The 22,494-nt window shown below is 35.8% G+C and overlaps 1 protein-coding gene and 1 long non-coding RNA gene across 2 annotated transcripts; one reads left to right on the top strand and one right to left on the bottom strand.

Annotated features, from left to right (window-relative positions):
- Positions 1-3,695: 3,695 nt before the first annotated feature.
- On the top strand, positions 3,696-9,517 carry LOC128200747 (uncharacterized). The gene is made up of 5 exons (XM_052895099.1): positions 3,696-3,781; positions 6,889-7,050; positions 7,825-7,974; positions 8,209-8,281; positions 9,444-9,517. The coding sequence occupies exons 1-5, from the start codon at positions 3,710-3,712 to the stop codon at positions 9,515-9,517; spliced, it is 531 nt and encodes a 176-aa protein (XP_052751059.1). The 5' UTR covers positions 3,696-3,709.
- Positions 9,518-12,996: 3,479 nt separating this feature from the next.
- Positions 12,997-17,266, bottom strand: LOC128200772 (uncharacterized). Its single transcript, XR_008252869.1, has 3 exons — positions 17,207-17,266; positions 14,700-14,817; positions 12,997-13,169 (listed from the first exon to the last, which is right to left on the bottom strand). It is a non-coding gene; the product is annotated as an uncharacterized LOC128200772 (long non-coding RNA).
- Positions 17,267-22,494: the final 5,228 nt, after the last annotated feature.

The raw sequence follows: 22,494 nt of genomic DNA on the forward strand, positions 1-22,494 counted from the left end.
ATAGTCTTTTACTATATCTTTAATGAAAAAGTTTTGATTTTAGAGTGCGTAAAGTGAATACCTTTTTATTCAGGTTATGGAATGAGCTCTCTGCCGAGGTTTTCCCAAGAGACTACAGCATGGGGTTCTTCAAAAGGGGGGTAAAGAGGTTTCTTCAGGGTCGGCAACGCGCGCGTCGGCAACCTCTGGTATTGCAGGTGTTCATAGGCTACGGTAACCACTCACCATCAGGTGGGCCGTATGCTTGTTTGCCACCTCAGTGGTATAAAAAAAGATTCTCCATGATCAACACATTTTTACAACAATAACTGTTATTTGAAGGTTAGCTTCTATTTCTACGAGTTCCTGACCAACCAGTACAAGCGCGGCTTCATCGAAATGCACATCAAGGTCTGCGATTTGGTTTACAAAAATAAATTTTTTGGAACTCCAATGAAGAAAAATCTGCCATCATCTTTTTCATTATGCCCCTTTCCAAAGGTAATAAGAGTTCTCTATTAATCAACTAGCAATCCGCCTCGGCTATGCACGGGTATATAGTTGTCGAAAATAATATTTTTTTTTGCTGCTTGATATAGGCCTTCCCCATAAGGGGGGTTTTATCAATAGTTCTGGGTACCTCTGTCCCATTCGTGTTTCAACCGTGAAGCAGTTGTGTTTGCATGGCTGTGTTTCGGTTTGAAGGGTGGGATATGGCGTGAATTTACTGGGTACAGAGGAATAACACCTGAGTCCTCAGGAATGGCAACGCATGGGGGGTATCATGGGCGAAACAGTATACTTTGTTATGTCCATGGTACTGCTCACGTCTATAGGCGACGGTTACTACTTTACATCAGGTGGACCGTCCGCTTGTTTGCCATTCTGAGTAGCATGAAAAAATATCAGCAACGCACGCGTGACACAGGGATGTCAGTGTTATAGGCGTCCATAGGCTACGGTAACTTCGTTTACCATCAAATAGGCCGTATGCTTCTTTGCCACCATAGTAGTATAAAACAAATCTTTTTACCACCGATATTTTTTTAATAATAATAAGTACAGTCTGTTATATTATTTTTTTTTATTTTAGGGCGACTACCACATGTATAACATGACCATTCCTATAGAACAAGTTCCGAGGGGTTTCCCTTTCACCAAAGGGCGTATATATCTAAATGCAACTGTTACCGACACGGAAAAAGTGGTTCTTGCTCTATATATTGATATGGAATTAAGGGAGTTTAAATTAAAAACAAAACCCAAATAATTTAAAAAAAAAAATCTGTAATTCTATTACTTACAATAAAAAAACTAAAATAAAGAATATAGTTTTGATTGAGGATCTTAAAGTAAAAGAAAATTTTTTGGGGAATAAAATTAAATTAAATAAAAAAAAAAAAGATTTGGAGACTTCATTAAGAAGCATCTTTAAAATAATATTTATCTTTTTATTTTTAACCGACTTCAAAAACGGAGCAGGTTCTCGATTCGGTTGTATTTTTTTTTGTGTCCGTTGTCCCATAACTCAGTCATTTATAAACCAGTTTGGAAAGTTCTTTTTTTTATAATAATAATAATAATAATTTATTTGTTCGAAATGTGATTTGTACAAGTGGTCTCAAATGATAACATTTCTCCTTATCAAAAGGCATGCAAATTTTGTCTTAGCACGTGTTAGTACTTTTTAGTGGCTTAAATTTTTAAGTAAAAATTCATCAATTACATAAGTTCAAATAGTTATTTTAAATACTAAATACGTAATAATTGTTACATTTAATTAGTTAATTGTATGTGTCAACATTTAAAAATAGTAGATATTATAGTTTTTTTTTTTATCTGAAAATTTAATAAAATAGTTTTGCCACGATTCAAGTAAAGGTTTTTGTTTAACGGAATTTTAAATTATATGGTATCTTATATTTAAAAAAAAAGTATATTTTATTATCTTGGTAATTGGCTATTTGACAATATAAACATTAATGCTTTATTTAACGGTTAAGGGTTTTAAAAGTGGGATTCATTAATCTGACAAAAAATATATTATTAAGTATACATAAAACATTCCAAGCAACTTATTGTATTTTTATCTAGTATCACGTGATCGAAGACGATCTGGAAAGTATGACGTAACATGGAAGTAAACAATACGTCTACCATTGAAGCGATGAAAAAATGAGAACCTCCTTTTTTGAAGTCGGTTTAAAAGTAATAAAGAGGAAGACGAATGAGGCTTTTTTTAATGAATGATAATGGAATAGTAACCCCGCCTGCGCTGTCGTTATACGCTGGCACCAGTGAGAGATGACAGGTGAGGACGAAAGCAAGTCAGTTGGCTCACAGTTATGAATTCATAAAAAAAAGACAATCAAGATTGTTTCCAGGGGGGACCGCGCGGAGGTCGACCTGATAAGGTATGTTATTAGCAATGGGGCATCTAGTTCCATTACTAACAATCTCTTTCCCCCGACGAATGAGCTTTAGCTACCTGTTCATTTGTTAAACCCAACATCATATAAGTCAACTAGCGGTCCAGTACGTGCTTCGCTACATATAAAGTGAAATAATAAAAAAAGTTAATTTTAACATTAAATTGTACACGGACCCATATACATTTGAACAATTCAAGACTCACCGTTTGTATGAATGTACTCAACAATATGTTTAAAAATATAAACACAAAGCAATAATTATCGCTGACAATTTGCTTTAATCGAAGCACGTCCAAAATGAAATGACCGCATGAATGGCATAACAACATGCTTGTACTGTCAACACTGAAAAAGTTTCAATTTGACAGCATTTGACAGCTCCATCTTAAACAAAAATTGAATTTGACACAAAAATCCCCATTAACGAAATGATCTGCCATTTATTGAATTCATTTGTTACAAAAAATATGATAAATGAAGAACCGCTCGACCGATTTTGTGCAAACTTCACATAAACCATCTACTAAATAGTCCCTACAAAGCCTAAACATTTGGTTTGGATAGGTGAGCCCGTTCTTGAGTTATAACATTACAACGAAAAGTGGCATTAATTTTTATATATATAGAAGAGAAGATTAGCTTTTATCCTTGACTTCGTCCACGTGACCGGGATTGTTTTTTTATGGGTGTAAATGGAATAGTAACCTGCGCTAACGGGATACGCTGGCGGAGCACCAGTGAAGGGTGATAGATGAGAATGAAAACAGACCAGTTAGTCCATCATGATGAATTCATCTGGAATTAAGCATAATAGTTTCCAAGGGGAACCGCAAGGAGGTCGACCTGGTTGGGTATATTGTTAGCAATGGGATTTTTAATCTCCATTACTAACAATCCCTTTCCCCCTTGTAGTTAATAGGAATATTATTATTGCCGGTTTTTTGTATTTCATAGTATTTCACTATATTTTTTTTTATATATTATAATATAATAGTATAGGTTATATGATTTTAAATAAAAAAAAAAAACAGGAAATAAATTTAAAATTCCTCTGCTTCTCAGTTCTGAATTCACTGTTACAGTTTTTTCCTACTTGTCTAAGAGAGACCCTGTATATATTGACAAATACGTAGTCTGATAGCGGAAGTTAATTAAATTTATAAAAATAATCTTTGACATCCGTTATTAACCATACATTGTATGCGAACATACAGTTTTCGGTTTAATTATTTTAATAACAAATTTGACTCCTCATACAATAGTTCGCCACGGCACAAACGTTTTGTTATCGAGTGGAGATGGCTGGAGTATCGTCTGTTTATATTATTTTATTTAATATAATATTATTTGTTATTCAACACGAGACAAAGGTGGGTATCTGTTCAAAGAATATTTACATATTATTTAAAATAGTAAATACTTTTTGTCCCAGACTCCGAGTTGCAAAACAATGTGCCTTGTACCAGTCAGTCAAATAATTTAATAGATTACCCGCTGATATGAAAATCACTGAAAATTTCAATTACTTCAAAACTAAACTAAGAGTTGTTTTGTTGAAAGAATGTTTTTATTCTTTAGACGAATTTATTAATTGTGTGTTTGACAAGTGATTTAACTTTGTTATGTCAAGTAATTTATTTACTATTTATTATAAGCTATCGTTTAATTTTTTTTTTATTTTTTGTATTATTTTTTAATTGACCTCATTGTTTATTTCTTTAATTTTTAGTTTATAAAATGTTGTAACTTATATCAAACACAATTGTATGATTGTTATTGAATAAATAAATGAAAAAATAAATGAAATCAAAATATTTAACTATATTTTAACAAATTGAAAAGAGAGAGAGAGATTTTCGGATACTTATACTTAATTTTATTGTGTACTAGCTGTTGCCCGCGGCGTCACTCGCCTGTTAGTGTAAGTAAAAAGATAGTTGTATGGAAGTATGCTAGTTTCAAAGTTAGAAACATAAAAGTTCATTAAATATTTTTTTATGGATGATAATGGAATAGTAACCCCGCTTGTGCTATCGGTATACGCTGGCGGGGCACTAGTGAGGGATGATAGGTGAGGATGAAGCAGGTCAGTTAGCCCACCGTGACGAATCTAACAATAAATCAATCACGATGGTTTCCAGGGGGAACCACGAGGAGGTCGACCTGATAGGGTATATTGCTACTAACGCCCATTATTAACAATCCCTTCCTTTTATTCAACAAAAAATTCATTTTAGTTATCAAAAAGTTTATTATTTATTTATTTTTTGTAACACACTTTACTATTCTGTGGCCCCGCAATAAGCCACTCCTTCCTTTCCCATGAGTAAGGAACGGGCAGCAGGGATTCTCTTCATCACCAAAATCACCAAAAACTTCAGTTCCCAAACCGCTTTGCCAAGTTTCAGCTTCGCAAATCTATAAAAGAAATGCGTTTTATATAAATAAATAATTGAAATAAAACTACGGTAATTATGTTTGTATAATATAAATAAAGCATAAACCTTCCCGGGGGATGTTATTCAGGTATTTTGTAATTTATATTTCATTATTTGCACCTAGAAGTATAAAAAGAACCCTAAAACTATGTGTATTAAGTTGTTTAGCTAATAAGCCCGTACAAACATGCTAACCCTTTGAAACAAGAATAAAAAAGTAACCACTCTTTTTTTACTCTGAGGGGTGAAATTTCAAAAATCCTAAAATATACATTAATCAATTTAATCTATCATTATCAGGTCATTTTAATTTTTCTATTTGGGGTTGAATTTTCAAAAACGACAAATGACGTATTCATTTTTGCTGAAATTATTAATTTTAAATTTCATTCTTCTAACTTCAAAATAAACGAACCCTTCATAATAAGCTTAAAACCCCTATTTCACCCTCTTAAGGGATATATTTAATAAAAAAAAATTGTAATACATATTTATTTATTTCAACCAGAAACTTGTATATGAAATTCCATCCATCCATTTCATTTCATTCCATCCTGGGAGCATTTTGAAAATGATGGGTTTTCATACAACTATTCATCATTTATTTTACCCATTTTGAGGGTGGAGTTACTAAAAATTCCTCCTTAATGGATGTTTATATCCTAAAATGCATCGACTGCTAAAATTTCAAGTTTTTAGCAACTGTTGATTGGATTGCGGGTTGATATGACTAAATTAATTTGCCAATTATGTGCCGTTAATGATGATTCTATTTGTTATTTAAAAAAAATTGATAAAAGTAACATCTATGTTCTTTGACCGTTCTTCTAATCATTCATATCAAGTATAAGCGTTCCCCATAGGGGTTTTTTATGCAACTTAGAATGGCAAACAAGCTGACGGTTCACCTAATGGAAAGTGGTAACCGTCGCCTATAGACATGAGCGGTACCATGGACATAACAGAGTATACTGTTTTGCCCATGATACCCCTCATGCGCTGCCATTCTTGAGGACTCAGGTGTTATTCCTCTGTACCCTGTGAATTCAGGGTGTTTCGCCAGTAGTTGCTATGCTTGGCAGACAGGTTAGCAATCGCAGTATTTTTTTTATGCGTTTAAATGGTATGGTTACCCCGCCTGCGCTATCGGTATACACTAGCGGGGTACCAGTAAGCGGTGATAGGTGAGGATAATAAGGCAAGTCAGTTAGCCCATTGTGACGAATTCTATGATAAATTGGTCACGATAGTTTCCAGAGGGAACCCCATGGAGGTCGACCTGATAGGGTATATTGATAGTAATGGGGACTAAACTCCCCATTGCTAACAATCCTTTCACCCCTGGCAACCGCAGTTTGGCTTATAGAGATATTTTATGAGGAACACTGCTGTCCATCACACTATCATTAAGTTCCCTTAGTCTTAAGACACCAACAGGAAAGAAAACGGGCCTATTCTATGCTGGGACCATACGGATAATTAAAATATAATACGAGATTATATTTATTTACTAGCGACCCACCCCGGCTTCGCGCGGGTACACATTAAATCACGTCACATTAGAAACCTCTAAATTTATCAGTGTCTCTCTACAATATTATGTATGCATTATACATATAAACCTTCCTCTTGAATCACTCTATCTATTAAAAAAAAACCGCTTCAAAATCCGTTGCGTAGTTTTAAAGATTCAAGCATACATAGGGACGGACAGACAGCGACAGCGACTTCGATTTATACTATGCAGTGATTATTTTAGTTAATTAGAATAAGCCATATGTTTTTTAACTATTATTACATACATACATATCTGTCACGCCTGTCTCCCATTAGGGTAGGCAGAAACAATGGAACGCCAAATGCTTCGATTCAAACAAAGCTCTTTCGCTTCTTCCACATTCATCAATCTTGTCATACACGCTCGCCGGTTACGGGTACTTTTAATTTGGCCCTTCTTCAGCACGTCGCCTATTTGGCGACGTTATATTAACTATTATTATTTCATATAAAGGTATAATATACTCAATATTATTTTTCAGACTATCCAATACTTTAGTACCGAGCGGCCCAGTGTATATTTTTTAGATACCCAGCATATTGAGTATTTCAATATCTCGTCCCGGCGGCACGGTCGAAATGATCCGTTCTATTACGTCGACATTCATTTATGTTTGCACGTCGCCTGGGGAAACAATTATACTGTAAGTATATTTGTTTATTTATTTATATAAACTGTAATGCATAGTAAAATTCTATGTACATTTGGCGGACTTAACACCGAACGGTGGTCTCTACCAGTCAACTATTGGGCAAACTGAGAAATACGTATGCGGGGCATTTTTGAATACGGGAAAATATTATATAGGTTTATCATACTGAACATAAGCCTCCCCCTTCGGGAGTTTTGCCAGTAGTTGCCACGTTTGGCAGGCGGATTGGCAACTGCAGTTAGGCTTTGGAGATGTTTTAAGAGGGACGCTGCTCGTCCCTCGCCCTCACTTAGTTGCCTCTGATGACGCCTACAGGAAAGGAAGGCTTATTCTATGCCGGGACCACACGGGCAACTGTAAGTATAGTTTGATTCAATAGAACATAATAAAAATATAATAAAATTATATTTATTTTATTTATTTTACACTTTATTGCACCAAGTAAAAAGAGAAATACCAAATACAGTAAATATTAATGAGAAGTGATACAAAAGGCGGCCTTATCGCTAAGCAATCTCTTCCAGACATCCTTTGAGTAGAGGACATTGAGAAAAAGACAAAGGGTAGGTGGCGCACTATTATGGAAATATTATCATATACAAACATATATTCATACATACATACACATACATATATAATATATACACAATTAAATATATACATAACATACACATACTTAACAACACACATACAACAAAAAAAAATGACGAAGGAAAACGAAGAGAGAACACAGGAAAATTGTAAAACGACGCATATTATTTACAGGTTAGCTTCTATTTCTACGAGTTTCTGACCAACCAGTACAAGCGTGGTTTTATCGAAATGCACACCAAAGTATGTGATTTGATCCATAAAAATAATTTCTTTGGCGCTCCAATGAGGAAGTATTTCCCATCAGAATGTCCCATTCCTGGGGTAACGAAAATTCTATTAATTTTTATTTTTTGGTTATGTAGTTACTATTATATAGTTAATGATAAAATGTCAAAATCTTATTTTTTGATGTCAGTTTAAAATCAATTCAAAAGATAGGCGGAATCAGTGTTTGTTTAATTGGTGTAACTCCAGTTAAGATATACAAATAAAATGTTTGAAAACAAAATATTTTATGACGTACATACCCAGTAATAATTTAATTTTTAAATCCAGGGCGCCTACCATCTGTACAACATGACCATTCCCATAGAACAAGTGCCGAGGGGTTTCCCATTCACCAAAGGGCGTATATATGCGAATGTAACTGTTGCCGACACGGAAAAAGTGGTTCTCGCTGCATACATTGATATGGAATTAAGAGAATTTAAATTAAAAACAAGGCCCAAATAAAATTTTATGTATTTTATAATAGTTATAATAAAAAAACTAATGTAAAGAATGCGACTTTTAATTGAAGATGCCAATAAATCCTAGATTTCAAAATCAATATTGGTAAGCGGTCAGATGCATCACTAGTCGATCGTGATTGATTCCTAGCGGCGTTCCCTCAGTAATTCTGTAATCTATCGTATTCCAAGGGTGAGTATTAGAGTCGGATATAAAGTCATTCTAAATCATACATCCCAAGCTGGAACAGTAAGTAACGTGTACAGTACAGAGATCTCGAATGTTCTTATTTATTTATTTACACTTTATTGCACCATTTATAAAATAGTGAATACATTTAACTGTAATAAAAAATGATACAAAAGGCGGCCTTATCGCTAAGCAATCTCTTCCAGACAACCTTTGGGTAGAGAATATTGAGAAAAGAAAGAAAAACAAAGGGTAGGTGGCGCACATTATATATATATATATATATATATATATATATATATATATATATATATATATATAATGGCGGAAATTAGTCAAATCTATTTAAATTAACTTCCGCTGTTAGCTCAATATGTGACTATTAACTGTGATTATTTTTTAAATAAATATAATTATCCATAAGAATAACAAATTTATTTATTTATTTAACTCTTTATTGTACCAAAAATACGTACAACCCGCCACAAACTAAAGTTTCATCCCAATCATCTGGACGAGTGGCGGTCTTCCACCGTGCGTTTTTCAAGGCACTTTCTTCCACGCACAACCATTCTTTGGAATCAACTTCCAGCAGCACTATTTCCTAACCGATACGACAACATAACCTTCAAGAAAAGAGCATATTCCTTTTTAAAAGGCCGGCAGCACACCTGCAATGCCGCTGATGTTGTGGGTGATCATGGGCGGCGGTAGTCACTTACTACCGGATGCTCGTTTGCGTCCTGTGTTGTAAAAAAATATAATTATTTACCTGTCTTGACTAATATATGTACGATATATCTTCATTATAATTTGCGTTAAATGTAAATAGATCTGTATATCTTTAACCATTTACCTTTACTTGTTTTCAGTATTTTTCATCGCATATTTACATTTCTTGATTAACTGGGGCAAATGCAGTATAGAACGAGCTTTCACTAGATGAAGAGACGAATTCAAATGCATTGCTGGGAGTCCATGGATGCAGGTGGTTCAGGAACGTTCCTTGTGGCAGTCTACGGGGGAGGCTTATGTCCAGCAGTGGACGGATGATGATGATGATGATTAACTGTTTAATTTTCTAAAGGTTGACTGAAAGAGAATGCTATAAAGCCTTAGGTACGCCTTTTGTACCAATTTTTTTTGGACATGTAATATTTATTAATTAAACAATAGAATTTATTATTGGAACTTAATACCTGAAAATGTAAAAAAATATAAATTTAAATATATATTTGTTGTTACAGTATTAGTCGTTAACTGTCCACTGCTAAACATAGTCTCCCGCATAAGAAGGATTTTGCCAGTAGTTGCCACGCTTGGCAGCCGGCTTGGCAACCACAGTTTAGCTTTGATGATGTTTTAAAAGGTTCGCTGCTGCTCATTTCTCGGCCATCGACATCCACGAGATTTTTTTAAATTTATGGATGGCCTATTCTATGCCGGGAGATATGTATATATATATATATATATATATATATATATATATATATATATATATATATATATATATATATATATATATACACATATACTATTCTCTGTCATATATTATTCATAAGGGTTAATGTTACTAAATAGCTCTTGATTGTTCGTTCTTATTGGCCTTGAATTCTTCACATAGTAATGGTCACGCATTGCTGCTTTTGATCGAATTAAACACGTATTACACGAAATTATTTGTTATTTATATATAATAATTAACAATTATATTATATTAGCTACGCTTGTGACTCCGCCTGTGTAGAATACGTTTAAGTAATTAATGTATAAACAAACGTACAGACAATGTAAAAAAAATTGGATTTTTTACATATTTTTAAATAGTCTGACTGTACCTTAATAATAGTAAATAGACCATGATGTTATGTAAGTTATGTAGGTATGTTAATATTATGTAAACAAGAATATTTTTATATTAATTTAAATTAAATTAAGTTACTCGAAGGGCTCCCGCTGAAAAACAGCGCTGTAGCTTCTCTGCTGCAGCGAAACGCTGAGCGGGAATCATTTCGAGAAACATTACTTACCATCCACCCCATACATGTTATTTTACTTTTTTTTTTATAGAACTTAGAATGGCAAACAAGCTGACGGCCCACCTGATGGAAAGTGGTAACCGTCGCCTATAGATATCAGCAGTACCACGGACATAACAGAGTATACTGTTTCGTCCATGATACCCCCCATGCGTTGCCATTCCTGAGGACTCAGGTGTTATTCCTCTGTAATAACACCTGTTATTCACTAAATATTTATTTAGTGAAATAAACAAAGGATACTACTTTAATATCGATGAGTCATAACAATTAGATGTCTTGTTAAAATCATTTGATTATTCTATTTATCTATTATAATAATGATTATAACTAGAGGGAGACTTTGTATAAACGTCGTTTGCTTAGATACAGCTGTCCCATTCGTGTTTCTACCGGGTGGGCAGTAAAACAGGGTACAGAGGCGTAACACCTTTGTCCTCAGGAATGACAACGCATGGGGGGTATCATGGGCGAACCAGTATACTCTGTTATGTCCACGGTACTGTTCATGTCTACAGGCGAGGGTTACCACTTTCCATCAGGTGAGTTGTCAGTTTATTAGTCATTCTAAGTTGCATAAAAAAAAAAAAAAAACTACAAACACTTTTAAAAAAGTCAGCCAGCATTGCCAGCAATAACAATAATATAAAAGAGACGATATACTCGTAAATGCGATATTTTTACAAGGAATAAACATTTACACAAAAGGATATATCCATTTATGTGAGCACAAAGGGTTCTTACGACCCGAGAGTTACGAGGTTTCCTTGTGTTTAAAGCCACGAGACAAATCCAGGATCACACCGTTGAAGACGACGGCGCGGCGGATAAAAATGACTAATAGCTTGTTGCAGGTTACAACCAAAAATATGACGTTGCGAGTGTGTGAAGTGAAATGAAACCATAATAACATTGTTTACACGTCATTTTGAAGCATTTATAACGATTTCTGTTACTGAACTTACATAGTGAACTGGCATAGTGGGGGGGGGGGGGGAGGAATTGTTAGTAATGGAGTCTAACTGACCCATTGCCAACAATGCACCCTTTCAGGTCGATCTCCACGCGGTTCCCCTTAGAAACCATCGTGGTTAATTCTAGAGGAATACGTCACGATGGGCTACCTGACCTGTCTTTTTGGGGGAAAAGGATTGTTAGTAATGGAGTCTAACTGACACATTGCTAGCAATATACCCATTCAGGTCAACCTCCACGCGGTTCCCCCTGGAAACCATTGTGGGTAATTTTAGTGGAATTCGTCGCGATGGGCTAACTGACATGCTTTTATCGTCACCTATCATCCCTAACTGGTGCCCCGCCAGCGTATACCGATAGGGCGGGCGGGGATACCAATCCATTATCACCCATTTAAAAAAACTTGCCTTTTTATTTTCACCTGTCATTCGTCACTGGTGCCTCGCCAGTGTATACAGATATCAGATGTCTGGATTATCATTCCATTATTGTCTATTAAATAAATCTCCTGTTAGACCTGTGTTTCGGTTTGAAGGGTGGGATATAGCGTGAATTTACTGGGTACAGAGGAATAACACCTGAGTCCTCAGGAATGGCAACGCATGGGGGGTATCATGAGCGAAACAGTATACTCTGTTATGTCCATGGTACTGCTCATGTCTATAGGCGACGGTTACCACTTTCCATCAGGTGGGCCGTCAGCTTGTTTGCCATTCTAAGTTGTATAAAAAAAAAAGACAGAAAAATAAAAGAGAGCCAGGATAAGGTAGGCGTGTAGAATTAATTAAAATTTATCCCACACGTAAATTCGCTTACCTATCCTACTAAGTCTACTCCGAAATCAATTTTACTTTTAAACAATGATGAATATGAAACGGCAGAGGGATCTGTTGCATTAAAAAAATCGTGTTCGCATCACAGCGACTTATGATTAAGGATTCCGAATTGATCCCGAAACTAGTTGAGTTTTCTCAATCTACTTACGCGTAAGTTAAACCGGTAGGTATTATATTTAAAAAATTATAACAAATTAAAATTTTACCCCAATTATTAAAATATGATTCACACAAGAATTATTGTTATATGATTTTCATATTTTAACAAATAATAATAATAACAATTTCAGCCGCTAACTGTCCACTGCTGAACATAATGAGTATGATGGGCGAAACAGTATACTCTGTTATGTCCGTGGTACTGCTCATGTCTATAGGCAATGGTTACCACTTTCCATCAGGTGGACCGTCAGCTTGTTTGCCATTCTAAGTTGTATAAAAAAAAATTATCACACCTACTTGTACAACAATTAATTCATTACTCTAAGGTTGTCTTGAAAAGACTGCTCTCAGCAATAAGACCGCCTTACTGTACTTATATAATACAACTGTATTGTTTCGTTTATTGTCTTGCTTATTCCTTATATTGTACAATGCAAATAAAGTGTACTCATTCATTCATAAACAAATGGAACGAACCACCTATACTGTATTTATATTCTTTGATGCGATTTACGGCGCAGCATAGGTTCAGATTACGTGGGAATCCTTCCAATGTGCTGACAGACACGTCTGATCCGTGTTGATTCTAAAATTAAAATGATATTAAATTTATTGTTTGTGTGTACTTATATCCATAACTAGTTCTATCCCGCGGCTTTGTCCGCACGAATCAGTGCATATTATGTTATTGTTATAATATAACCTACTCGTGTACCAAATTTTATTCAAATCCATTCAGTAGATTTTGCATGAAAGAGTAACAAACATTCATGCAGTCTTTATAATACTTTTACATTTATAATATTGTTTACTACATTTATGGTATAAAATAGATAATAATATTAATCTTTAGAAACTTTAATATTTATAATATTTGCTTTTTATTATGAATGGAAATTGTACATTCAAAGGCGAAGATAGGGCTTTGATATAACGCCTACTCAGTTGGTACAAGCAAAAGATCAAGTCGAGGTATTAATCTACATAATTCTGTCAGTTAAAATGTTTTAGTACAATTGTAATAATAACCAAAATATATATTATTTATTAATATATATAATATTATATTCCATTATAATCCTGATAAATTCATATAATGGGCCAACCTCCTCACTGATATATTTTTTTAATGGCTAAGGTAACCCTGTTACCAGTCCATTGATTGGTAACTCTGCCTACGTGGGGGAAAGGGCTTGTTAGTAATGGGTTCTAATTGACCCATTGCTAGCAACACACCCTATCAGATCGAGCTTCACGCGGTTCCCCCTGGAAATCCTAGTGGAATTCGTTACGATGGGCTAACTGACCTACTTTCATCGTCACCTATCATCCTTCACTGGTGCTCCACCAGCGTATACGGATAGCACAGACGGGGTTACTATTTCATTATCATCTATTAAAAAAAATAGGATCAAATATCCCCATTACTAACAACCTGTCAGGTCGACCACCACGTGGTTCCCCCTGGAAACTATCGTGACTACTTCTTGTTGGATTCTTCACGATGGGCTAACTGACCTGCTTCATCCCCATCTGTTTTTTTCACTCTCACTCACTAGTACCCCGCCAGTGTATACCGTTAGCGCAGGCAGGGCGCTATCATTCCATTATCACCCATTAAAAAAAACCGCCTACGCTAACGGTATACTGTGGCGAGGCACCAGTGAGGGATGACAGATGAGAATAAAAAGGCAGGTCAGTTACCTCATCGTGATGAATACATCTGGAATTCAGCACAATGGTTTCCAAGGGGGGGCATGTGGAGGTCGACCTGATATTGCTAGCAATGAGACTGGTAGTCCTTATTACTAATAATCCCTCCCCCTCACTGATATTTTGCCTGACCAGGTTACTATTCCATATTCATCCATAAAAGTAGCACTAGAATCTTAGTGATAGAGACACGACTGGGACAAAGGTAACCCAAGCAGATTACGTATAAATGTTTAAAATTCTGATCGAAGTCGTAGGCTCGGCTGGTAATTATAATTCTGCATGGTGCAGTTCAAGAGGTCACGGCGCTGCCGAGAAAATCAATGATAGTAGAAGAAAATATACGGTCGCCATAGTAACAGAGCTGCAAACAACCGCAGCTGTCCAGAAATAATCGGCTTACGTAATAAAATTCTTGCAATAGGAACCTTATGATGTTATTATTTGAAAAAAGAAACGCGGGAAATATTTAAAAAAGTATCCAGTACAATGGAAGGTACTCTATGGCTTTACAGTGCAATCTGTAACAACAGAGATTTATAGTTATAGACAAGGTAAAAAAAAAAGATTTTACAATACAATTGACAGTTAAGTTTTCGTTATCATCATATCAAATTGTAACCAAACTGTACTGGAATCGATATCAATAGGAGCGCCCAGTAACTACGTGCGAGCACGTAGACGACACTTATTCGATGTTCCATTAAGAAGAACAGAGTTGGCTAAGCAAGCTCCCCTATCTCTTGCATTGAAACTACCCAATGATATTTTGAGCCAGTATCCGCAATTGGATGTATTTGCCTCCAACTTGCTGGAGTTTCGTCGAGTGACCACAGAGTATTTGTGTACAGACGTTTTTTGTTTGAGTTAAATCTTTTTATATTATTTTTGTGTAATATTCCTTTTTATATGTTATTGTATTCATGTTTTTCTGGGTGAGCGTATTGGAAGACTGTAAGGCTCACCCAGTGGATGTAAAAAAAAAATAAACTAATAAATTATCGCCCATTAAAAAAAAAACTTAGCACTTTTTTTTATACAACTTAGAATGGCAAACAAGCTGACGGCCCACTTGATGGAAAGTGGTAACCGTCGCCTATAGACATGAGCAGTACCATGGACGTAACAGAGTATAGTGTTTCGCCCATGATATCCCCCATGCGTTGCCATTCCTGAGGACTCAGGTGATATTCCTCTGTACAGTAAATTCACGCCATATCCCACCCTTCAAACCGAAACATAGCCATGCAAACACAACTGCTTCACGGTTGAAACACGAATGGGACAGAGATACCCAAGCACTCGACTTTTGTACAAAGTCTCCTTCTTTCCATAATGATTTATGTGAGCGAAGCCGCGGGATATACCTTAGTTTTATCATAGCTTAAAAGAAGTACCTTATTTTTTCAACCAACTTTAAAGTGAAAGAGTTTGTCAATTCGGTTGATTGCTTTTTATGTTTGTCGCCTTATAAAAAATACCAGAGGGAGCATGTACAAAAGTCGTTTGCTTAGGCACCTCTGTGCCATTCGTGTTTCTACCGTGAAGCAGTTGTGTTTGCATGGCTGTGTTGAATTTACTGAGTACAGAGTAATATCACCTGAATCCTAAGGAATGGCAACTCGTGGGGGGTATCATGGACGAAACCGTATACTCTGTTATGTCTATAGTACTGCTCATGTCTAACTATATTATCATTTCCATCAGCTATTTTGCCATTCTAAGATGCATAAAAAAAATGCAAATTTTTTTTACTGAAATTTTTTATACTCGTACACACAGATTGATGTCATGGAAATTTTAGAAAAATAAGTAAATTAAGTAGATTTGAAATAAAAATAACTGATTTTAGTCAGTTTCATTGTGAAATAAAATCTTAAGTTATGTTATTTTTTTTTTAAATTAATCAATTAAATTAATTACAAAAATAAATTGTATACTTATAATAAAATTGTAATAATAAGATACATACATAGGAGATGTGATGGTCAAGACACGAATGACCTAAGTGTATTAAAAAAAATATTGTAGATATGATGTAACTTCCAACTCTGCTTCAAAGTAATATAAGGGCATAATAAATTAATACACGCTAGACACAAATAGGCACGTTGTTATCATCTTATTTGTATGATAATTACTAAGTACTCAACAAATTATAGGTAATTGCTTAAATTCGCGTGACTCCTCCAGGTCACTTATCGTACGATTAAATTTGAACTTTATATTGAATGCAGCAAGGACTTGTTTATAAATAATTTATACTCATGTAGATTAATTACAAAAGGTCATGTTTCCAATAATCGTAGATTTCATTTTTATTCCACTTATTATTCATCTTAAATACTTGATTTTGACGTCATCGTCATCGTCATATCAGCCTTTAACAGTCCACTGCTGGACATAAGTCTTTGGGTGTTTTGCTGATAGTTGCCACGCTTAGCAGGTGGATTGGCAACCACAGTAAGGTTTTGAAGATGTCTTAAGAGGGACGCTGCTGCCCATCCCTCGCCGTCCCTAAGTCACCTCTTTCGATACCTACGGAAAAAGAACGGGTAGTCTATTCTATGCCGGGAACACACGGCGTTTTGATATAGGTTAAAATAATTTCTGTGTGGTCCCGGCATAGCATGGGTCACCTTTTTTTTCCCGTGGGTGTTGTAAGAGGCAACTAAAGAAATTTAATGATCGAGGGATGGTAGAAGCGTTCTACTTAAATATCACCAAAGCCTAACTGCGGTTGTCAACCGAAAAAATGAACAGTACTCAGAAATGGCAACGCATGAGGGGTACTATAAACATACCACTTACCACAGATTACCCCTTACCATCTGCTGTACCACCAGCTTGTTTGCTATTCTAAGTTTCGTAAAAATAAAAAGCACACTAATAAATAAATTGTTGATTCACCTCATTTGACTTCAAAGCAACTGGTTGTGGAAAACAGCCGCCATTAATGTCAACAGTTTGCCCTGACTTTTGACATTCTGGAACATCTTGATTTGATATAAAAACGAATTAAATGGGGCGCTTCTATTTTTTGTATTATATATGTATTCTTTTATCTTTTTTCACTATGCATCTATATATGTTTTTGTTTGTTTGCTGTAAGTAATGCAAACCAATAATCTATCGATCTATTTATCTATCTTATTATGAAGGCCTATACATTAAATTAAACTGCCCTGCGAATTTTCACCAAAATGAATGTATGAATGAATGAAAACTCTGTATTTTTCCTTTCAAAGAATAATACAGGTTATAAAGATTAACAATATGTACACAAACAAAATGTATTAGTTTATTACATAAAAGCAAGATAAAGAGGCAACAATGGGCGGCCTTGTCGCCAAATAGCGATTTCTTCCAGACAACCTTAGAATGGAGAGGAATAATAAAAACTGCGTCTGGTCTAGACGTAACAGAAAAATATTAAGACTAAAAAAGGGAGGAAAAAAGATAAAATTAAACGCAGTATAAATAATATAAATAAAAATACTTACACAATAATAGATTTTGCGAACAAACCTGATATCGTGCACTCTCGAGGGTGTTTTTGGTGGATGTCACCATACCGCATGACGAGAACCTCGTGACAGCCGAAACTGAGAAAAAGAGAAAATATCTCGACTTGGCTCACAAGGTGACCGAAATGTGGGGGGTGACGTCCACCGAAATAGTTCCAATCGTTTAATCGGTGAACGGTCTAATCCCAACTAATCTGGAACAACATCTCAGACGGTTGGGATTCCGAGGCGGCTCACTAACGGGAAGAATGTAAAAAGCGGTGCTCTTAGACTCTGCCTGCATTGTACGCCGGTTTCTCTCCCTGGGGCCCTATACCCCGGCCGACTGTGCTTCTGCCGGGGGTTAGTTGCCATCTCCTCTCCTTAAGAGGGGAGATGTGATGTTTTGGAATAATAATAAAATACTGGAGTGAGACTTTGTACAAAATTCGTTTGCTTGGGCATTTCTGTCCTATTCTTGTTTCTACCGTGAAGCAGTTGTGTTTGCACGGCTGTATTTCGGTTTGAAGTGTGGGATATGGCAGTGAATTTACAGGGTACAGAGGAATAGTTTATTTATTTTGCTGAATTTCCTTACTTTCGTTCTTGGCGCGGTTTTGGTGATGTTTTAAGATACGCGCTACTACTTAATCCATCTCTCGATCATTAAGTTTCCTTAGTCGCCCACGGGAAAGGCTGGCCTATTCTAATATCGGGAGTAGATGGTAGTATCCCACCATACTAACCAAAACACAGCCATGCACAATTGCTTGACAGCGGAAAAGATTGATCAGTTACTGTACTAAAGCCTGAGCCTTACGCAATGTGCGTGGGTGTTGAAGTATCTGTGAGATTATTGTCACGGTGATTATTTATATTATTAATATGTACATAATTAATTATTAATGCCATTTTGTTGTATTACTTTAATATTTTTACCGACAGATTTCCTGCCGTGATTGTTTCTCGCCTCGCTCGCTGTTAAAGCCTTGAAACTAAAAAAAATGTACGACAAGTAAATCTGTTATAAGCAAAAATAATTTTCTATATTTCTATTGATATCTTTAAGACAGACCTCTAACAGTACAGGCAGAGATAGCTATTTACTCAATTAGACATCACTTAGATAATGTAGCTTCCTATAGGTGAAAGAATTTTTAAAATCCGCTGAGGAGTTTTTGGGTTTATCCATAACAAATAAACGAACAATCAAATGATTTGATTTTGATTTTGGGAGACTTTGTACAAAAGTTATTTGCTTGGGTACCTCTGTCCCATTCGTGATTCTACCGTGAAGCAGTTGTGTTTGCATGGCTGTGTTTCGGTTTGAAGGATGGGATATGGCGTGAATTTACAGGGTACAGAGGAATAACACCTGAGTCCTCAGGAATGGTAACGCATGGGGGGGTATCATGGGCGAAACAGTATACTCTGTTATGTCCATGGTACTGTTCATGTCTATAGGCGACGGTTACCACTTTCCATCAGGTGGGCCGTTAGCTTGTTTGCCATTCTGAGTTGTATAAAAAAAAATCTTTCCTCTTTATAACATTTTTATGTATAAAGTCCGTGTTACGATGTTTGTGGTCGAACTCCTACGAAACGAGCTCATTTAAGTCAGGGTTCGCAACTCTAGCATGTAATACACATCGCATTGTAAACGTGTGTCTCGCTCACTCGTACATGTTTTCTATGTATCGTGTCATATCATAAGAGATTTCTGACAATCCTCGCGACGTATGCGAGGTGTGAAAGGAATTGAAACAATTTAGTCAACATCGCGCGCGGAAATTCCCTGGTATTGCAGGCGTTTATAGGTTACTCAAATGGGCCGTATGCTTATTTGCCACCTCAGTGGTATAAACAAAAATTGTCAAGCATTGCCATATTCACAAAGGAAAATTATTTGAATATTATTTCTAAGAGTATGTCATTTCTACCTAGTATATTTCACCTTATGGTTTGTAACTAGATGGCGTTGTGTGTTAAGTAAGGACTCAGGGTTGTTTATTTTTATTTTATTGTTTACGTGGAACATAAATAAATAATTATTACGAATCAATTGCATAATTACTGATATAACCGCTCTCAGCACGTAGCACTTATCATTTTAATGCTCCCTTGAGATCATTCATAAACAAAGTACTTGTATCACTATTTGATACTGTATTAAGATGAGAAAAGGTTCAAAATGAATTCGAATTATTGGCGGTTACGACGTTGCGTCGCTGAAGCTGGCAAATCGTGATTGTGCTGCATACTTTGAACTGACCTTGAAACACTCACGCTTAGATCGCACAGACAATGAGAAAAGTGTTTATTATTTATTTAAAAATATAAAAATTTTGAATGGAGATGTCGGTAGGGGCCGCCCTAGACGGACGTATGTTGACCAAATAGGCGACGTGCTGAAGAAGGGCCAAATTAAAAGTACCCGTAACCGGCGAGCGTGTATGAAAAGATTGATGAATGTGGAAGAAGCGAAAGAGGTTTGTTTGAATCGAAGCATTTGGCGTTCCATTGTTTCTGCCTACCCTAATGGGAGACAGACGTGACAGATATGTATGTATGTATGTATGTTAAAAATATAAAAGTAAGTATTTTACTTATTAATAAAAAAAAAAAAAAACTCAAAATTGTTACACAACAGTTATTGTTCATGTTAAAAAAAATACAGTCGAAATTAATACCTTTTCGCTTTTTGAAACATCTGGAGATGCAGTCGAGAATAATCTAAACCGAATCAATTTAAAAGAGTGATAATTAATTTTTTTTTTGTGATACTGTGAAATGTACTCAATTGATTTTGATTTGTTTAACGATATGAAAAATAAATTTAAAAGATTTAGTTTTTTTAAACTAGTATAAATGAGAATCGACCCTGAGACCTCATTTATAAACAACGTAAATATTATTATTATTATTTCAGCCGTTAACTCCCCACTGCTGGACATAACCCTTTCTCATAAAGGAGAGCTTTGCCAGTAATTGCCACGCTTGGCAGGCGGATTGGCAACCGCAGCAGCAGCCCACCCCTCGTCCTCCCTTAGTTGGCTCTTACGACACCCACGGAAAAGGAAGTGGTGGTCCATTCTATGGCGGGACCACAAGACGACGTGACTATACAAAGTATCATTTTGTTATATTTAATAGCGGACATTTATTATGTATTTTTTTTTTAAGGATGAAAATGTTATTGTTACTCCGCCTGCGCTAACGGGATACGCTGACAGAGCACCAGTGAAGCGTGATAGATGAGAATGAAAACAGGCCAGTTAGCCCATCATGATGAATACATCAGGAATTATCCATGATAGATTCAGGGGGAACCGCGAGGATGTCGACCTGGTTGGGTATATTGCTAGCAATGGGATTCTCAGTCTCCATTACTAACAATCCCTTTCCCCCCATTTATTATGTATTTGGAATTGAATACTGACAATGTCAGAGGCGGGATCTAGAGACGGTGACCTCGTTTACACTGCTAGTCGGACATTTTATTCGAATTATAAAAAAAACGCTCGAAGATTATTAAAAATTTAAAGATCATACACTATTTCCACCATCAACATACTTAAATTGTAATTACTTCGTTTGACGAAACTACAAAATTTGAAATTTAATAATATCCAGCTTTTGAAGCGGGGCGTTCAAAGCGAGCCAAGTTTATAATCAGTTAGCAACTTGTGTAGGCGCCTGTACTCGTTCATCAAGTAAGTTAACAGTCAAGTACAGTCGCTGACTTATGTAATGACGAGCAGCAAAAGGGTAATTTAACAAGCTTATTATATTTACCTGAGTTCACCCACTTGTGCTATGTTAAAATTACACCACACCCCGGACATTTCAAACAAAAACGCCACGATACGTGATTGTCACAACTGCAGAAACAAGTAACGTCTGTAAGTATATGTGACAATGTGTGCGTGTGGGGGAAAGGGATTCTAAGTAATGGAGACTAAGAATCCCATTGTTAGCAATATACCCAACCAGGTCGACCTCCTCGTGGTTCCCCTGGAAACTATCATGGTTAATTCCTAATAAATTCATCATGATAGACTAACTGGCCTGTGGGCGAACCCCTGTACCCCGGTTATGTGCCGAACAATGTCCGCCTGGCATCTTCTTCTTGTTAATAATTTCAGTGGTGTTGATGAAGGACCTCTTCTCTCTTGAATTTATATATAGTTCTTTTTTTAATAATAAAATAGTCGTTATATTGAATATATATTCTTTTATTTTCTTTTAAGTAGATCTGACGTTCCTGTGAATTAAGAAATAATATGTATATTGGCGCCTAAACGGCTAGAAGCGCTACAGTCAAAGAGTACGTTTCTATTACTAACACATACCAAGTGACCATATGTAATGACATAAATAACCAGTGATTTTAACTTATTTATTTATAAGATTACCAACATAAGATACAGCTAAACATTTTCTAATTAGTTTAATAAACAACTTCCGTAAAATAACACCTACTTCAATAAAATATTTAATTCTTATCATATTTACAACGAATCAAATGCATTGCAAATACAACCGATGGAAAAAAAAGATTCTTGAGTGGTGACCCCGTACAGGCAAATGCAGTGTAGGACGACCCCCCACCAAATGGAGTGACGAACTCAAATGCATTACAGGGAGTCAGTGGATGCAGGTGGCTCAGGACTGTTCCTTATGGGAGTCTAT

This window comes from Galleria mellonella, unplaced genomic scaffold (genome assembly GCF_026898425.1).
Source record: "Galleria mellonella isolate WM207_F2 unplaced genomic scaffold, CSIRO_AGI_GalMel_v1 utg266, whole genome shotgun sequence".
NCBI classification, from domain to species: domain Eukaryota; kingdom Metazoa; phylum Arthropoda; class Insecta; order Lepidoptera; family Pyralidae; genus Galleria; species Galleria mellonella.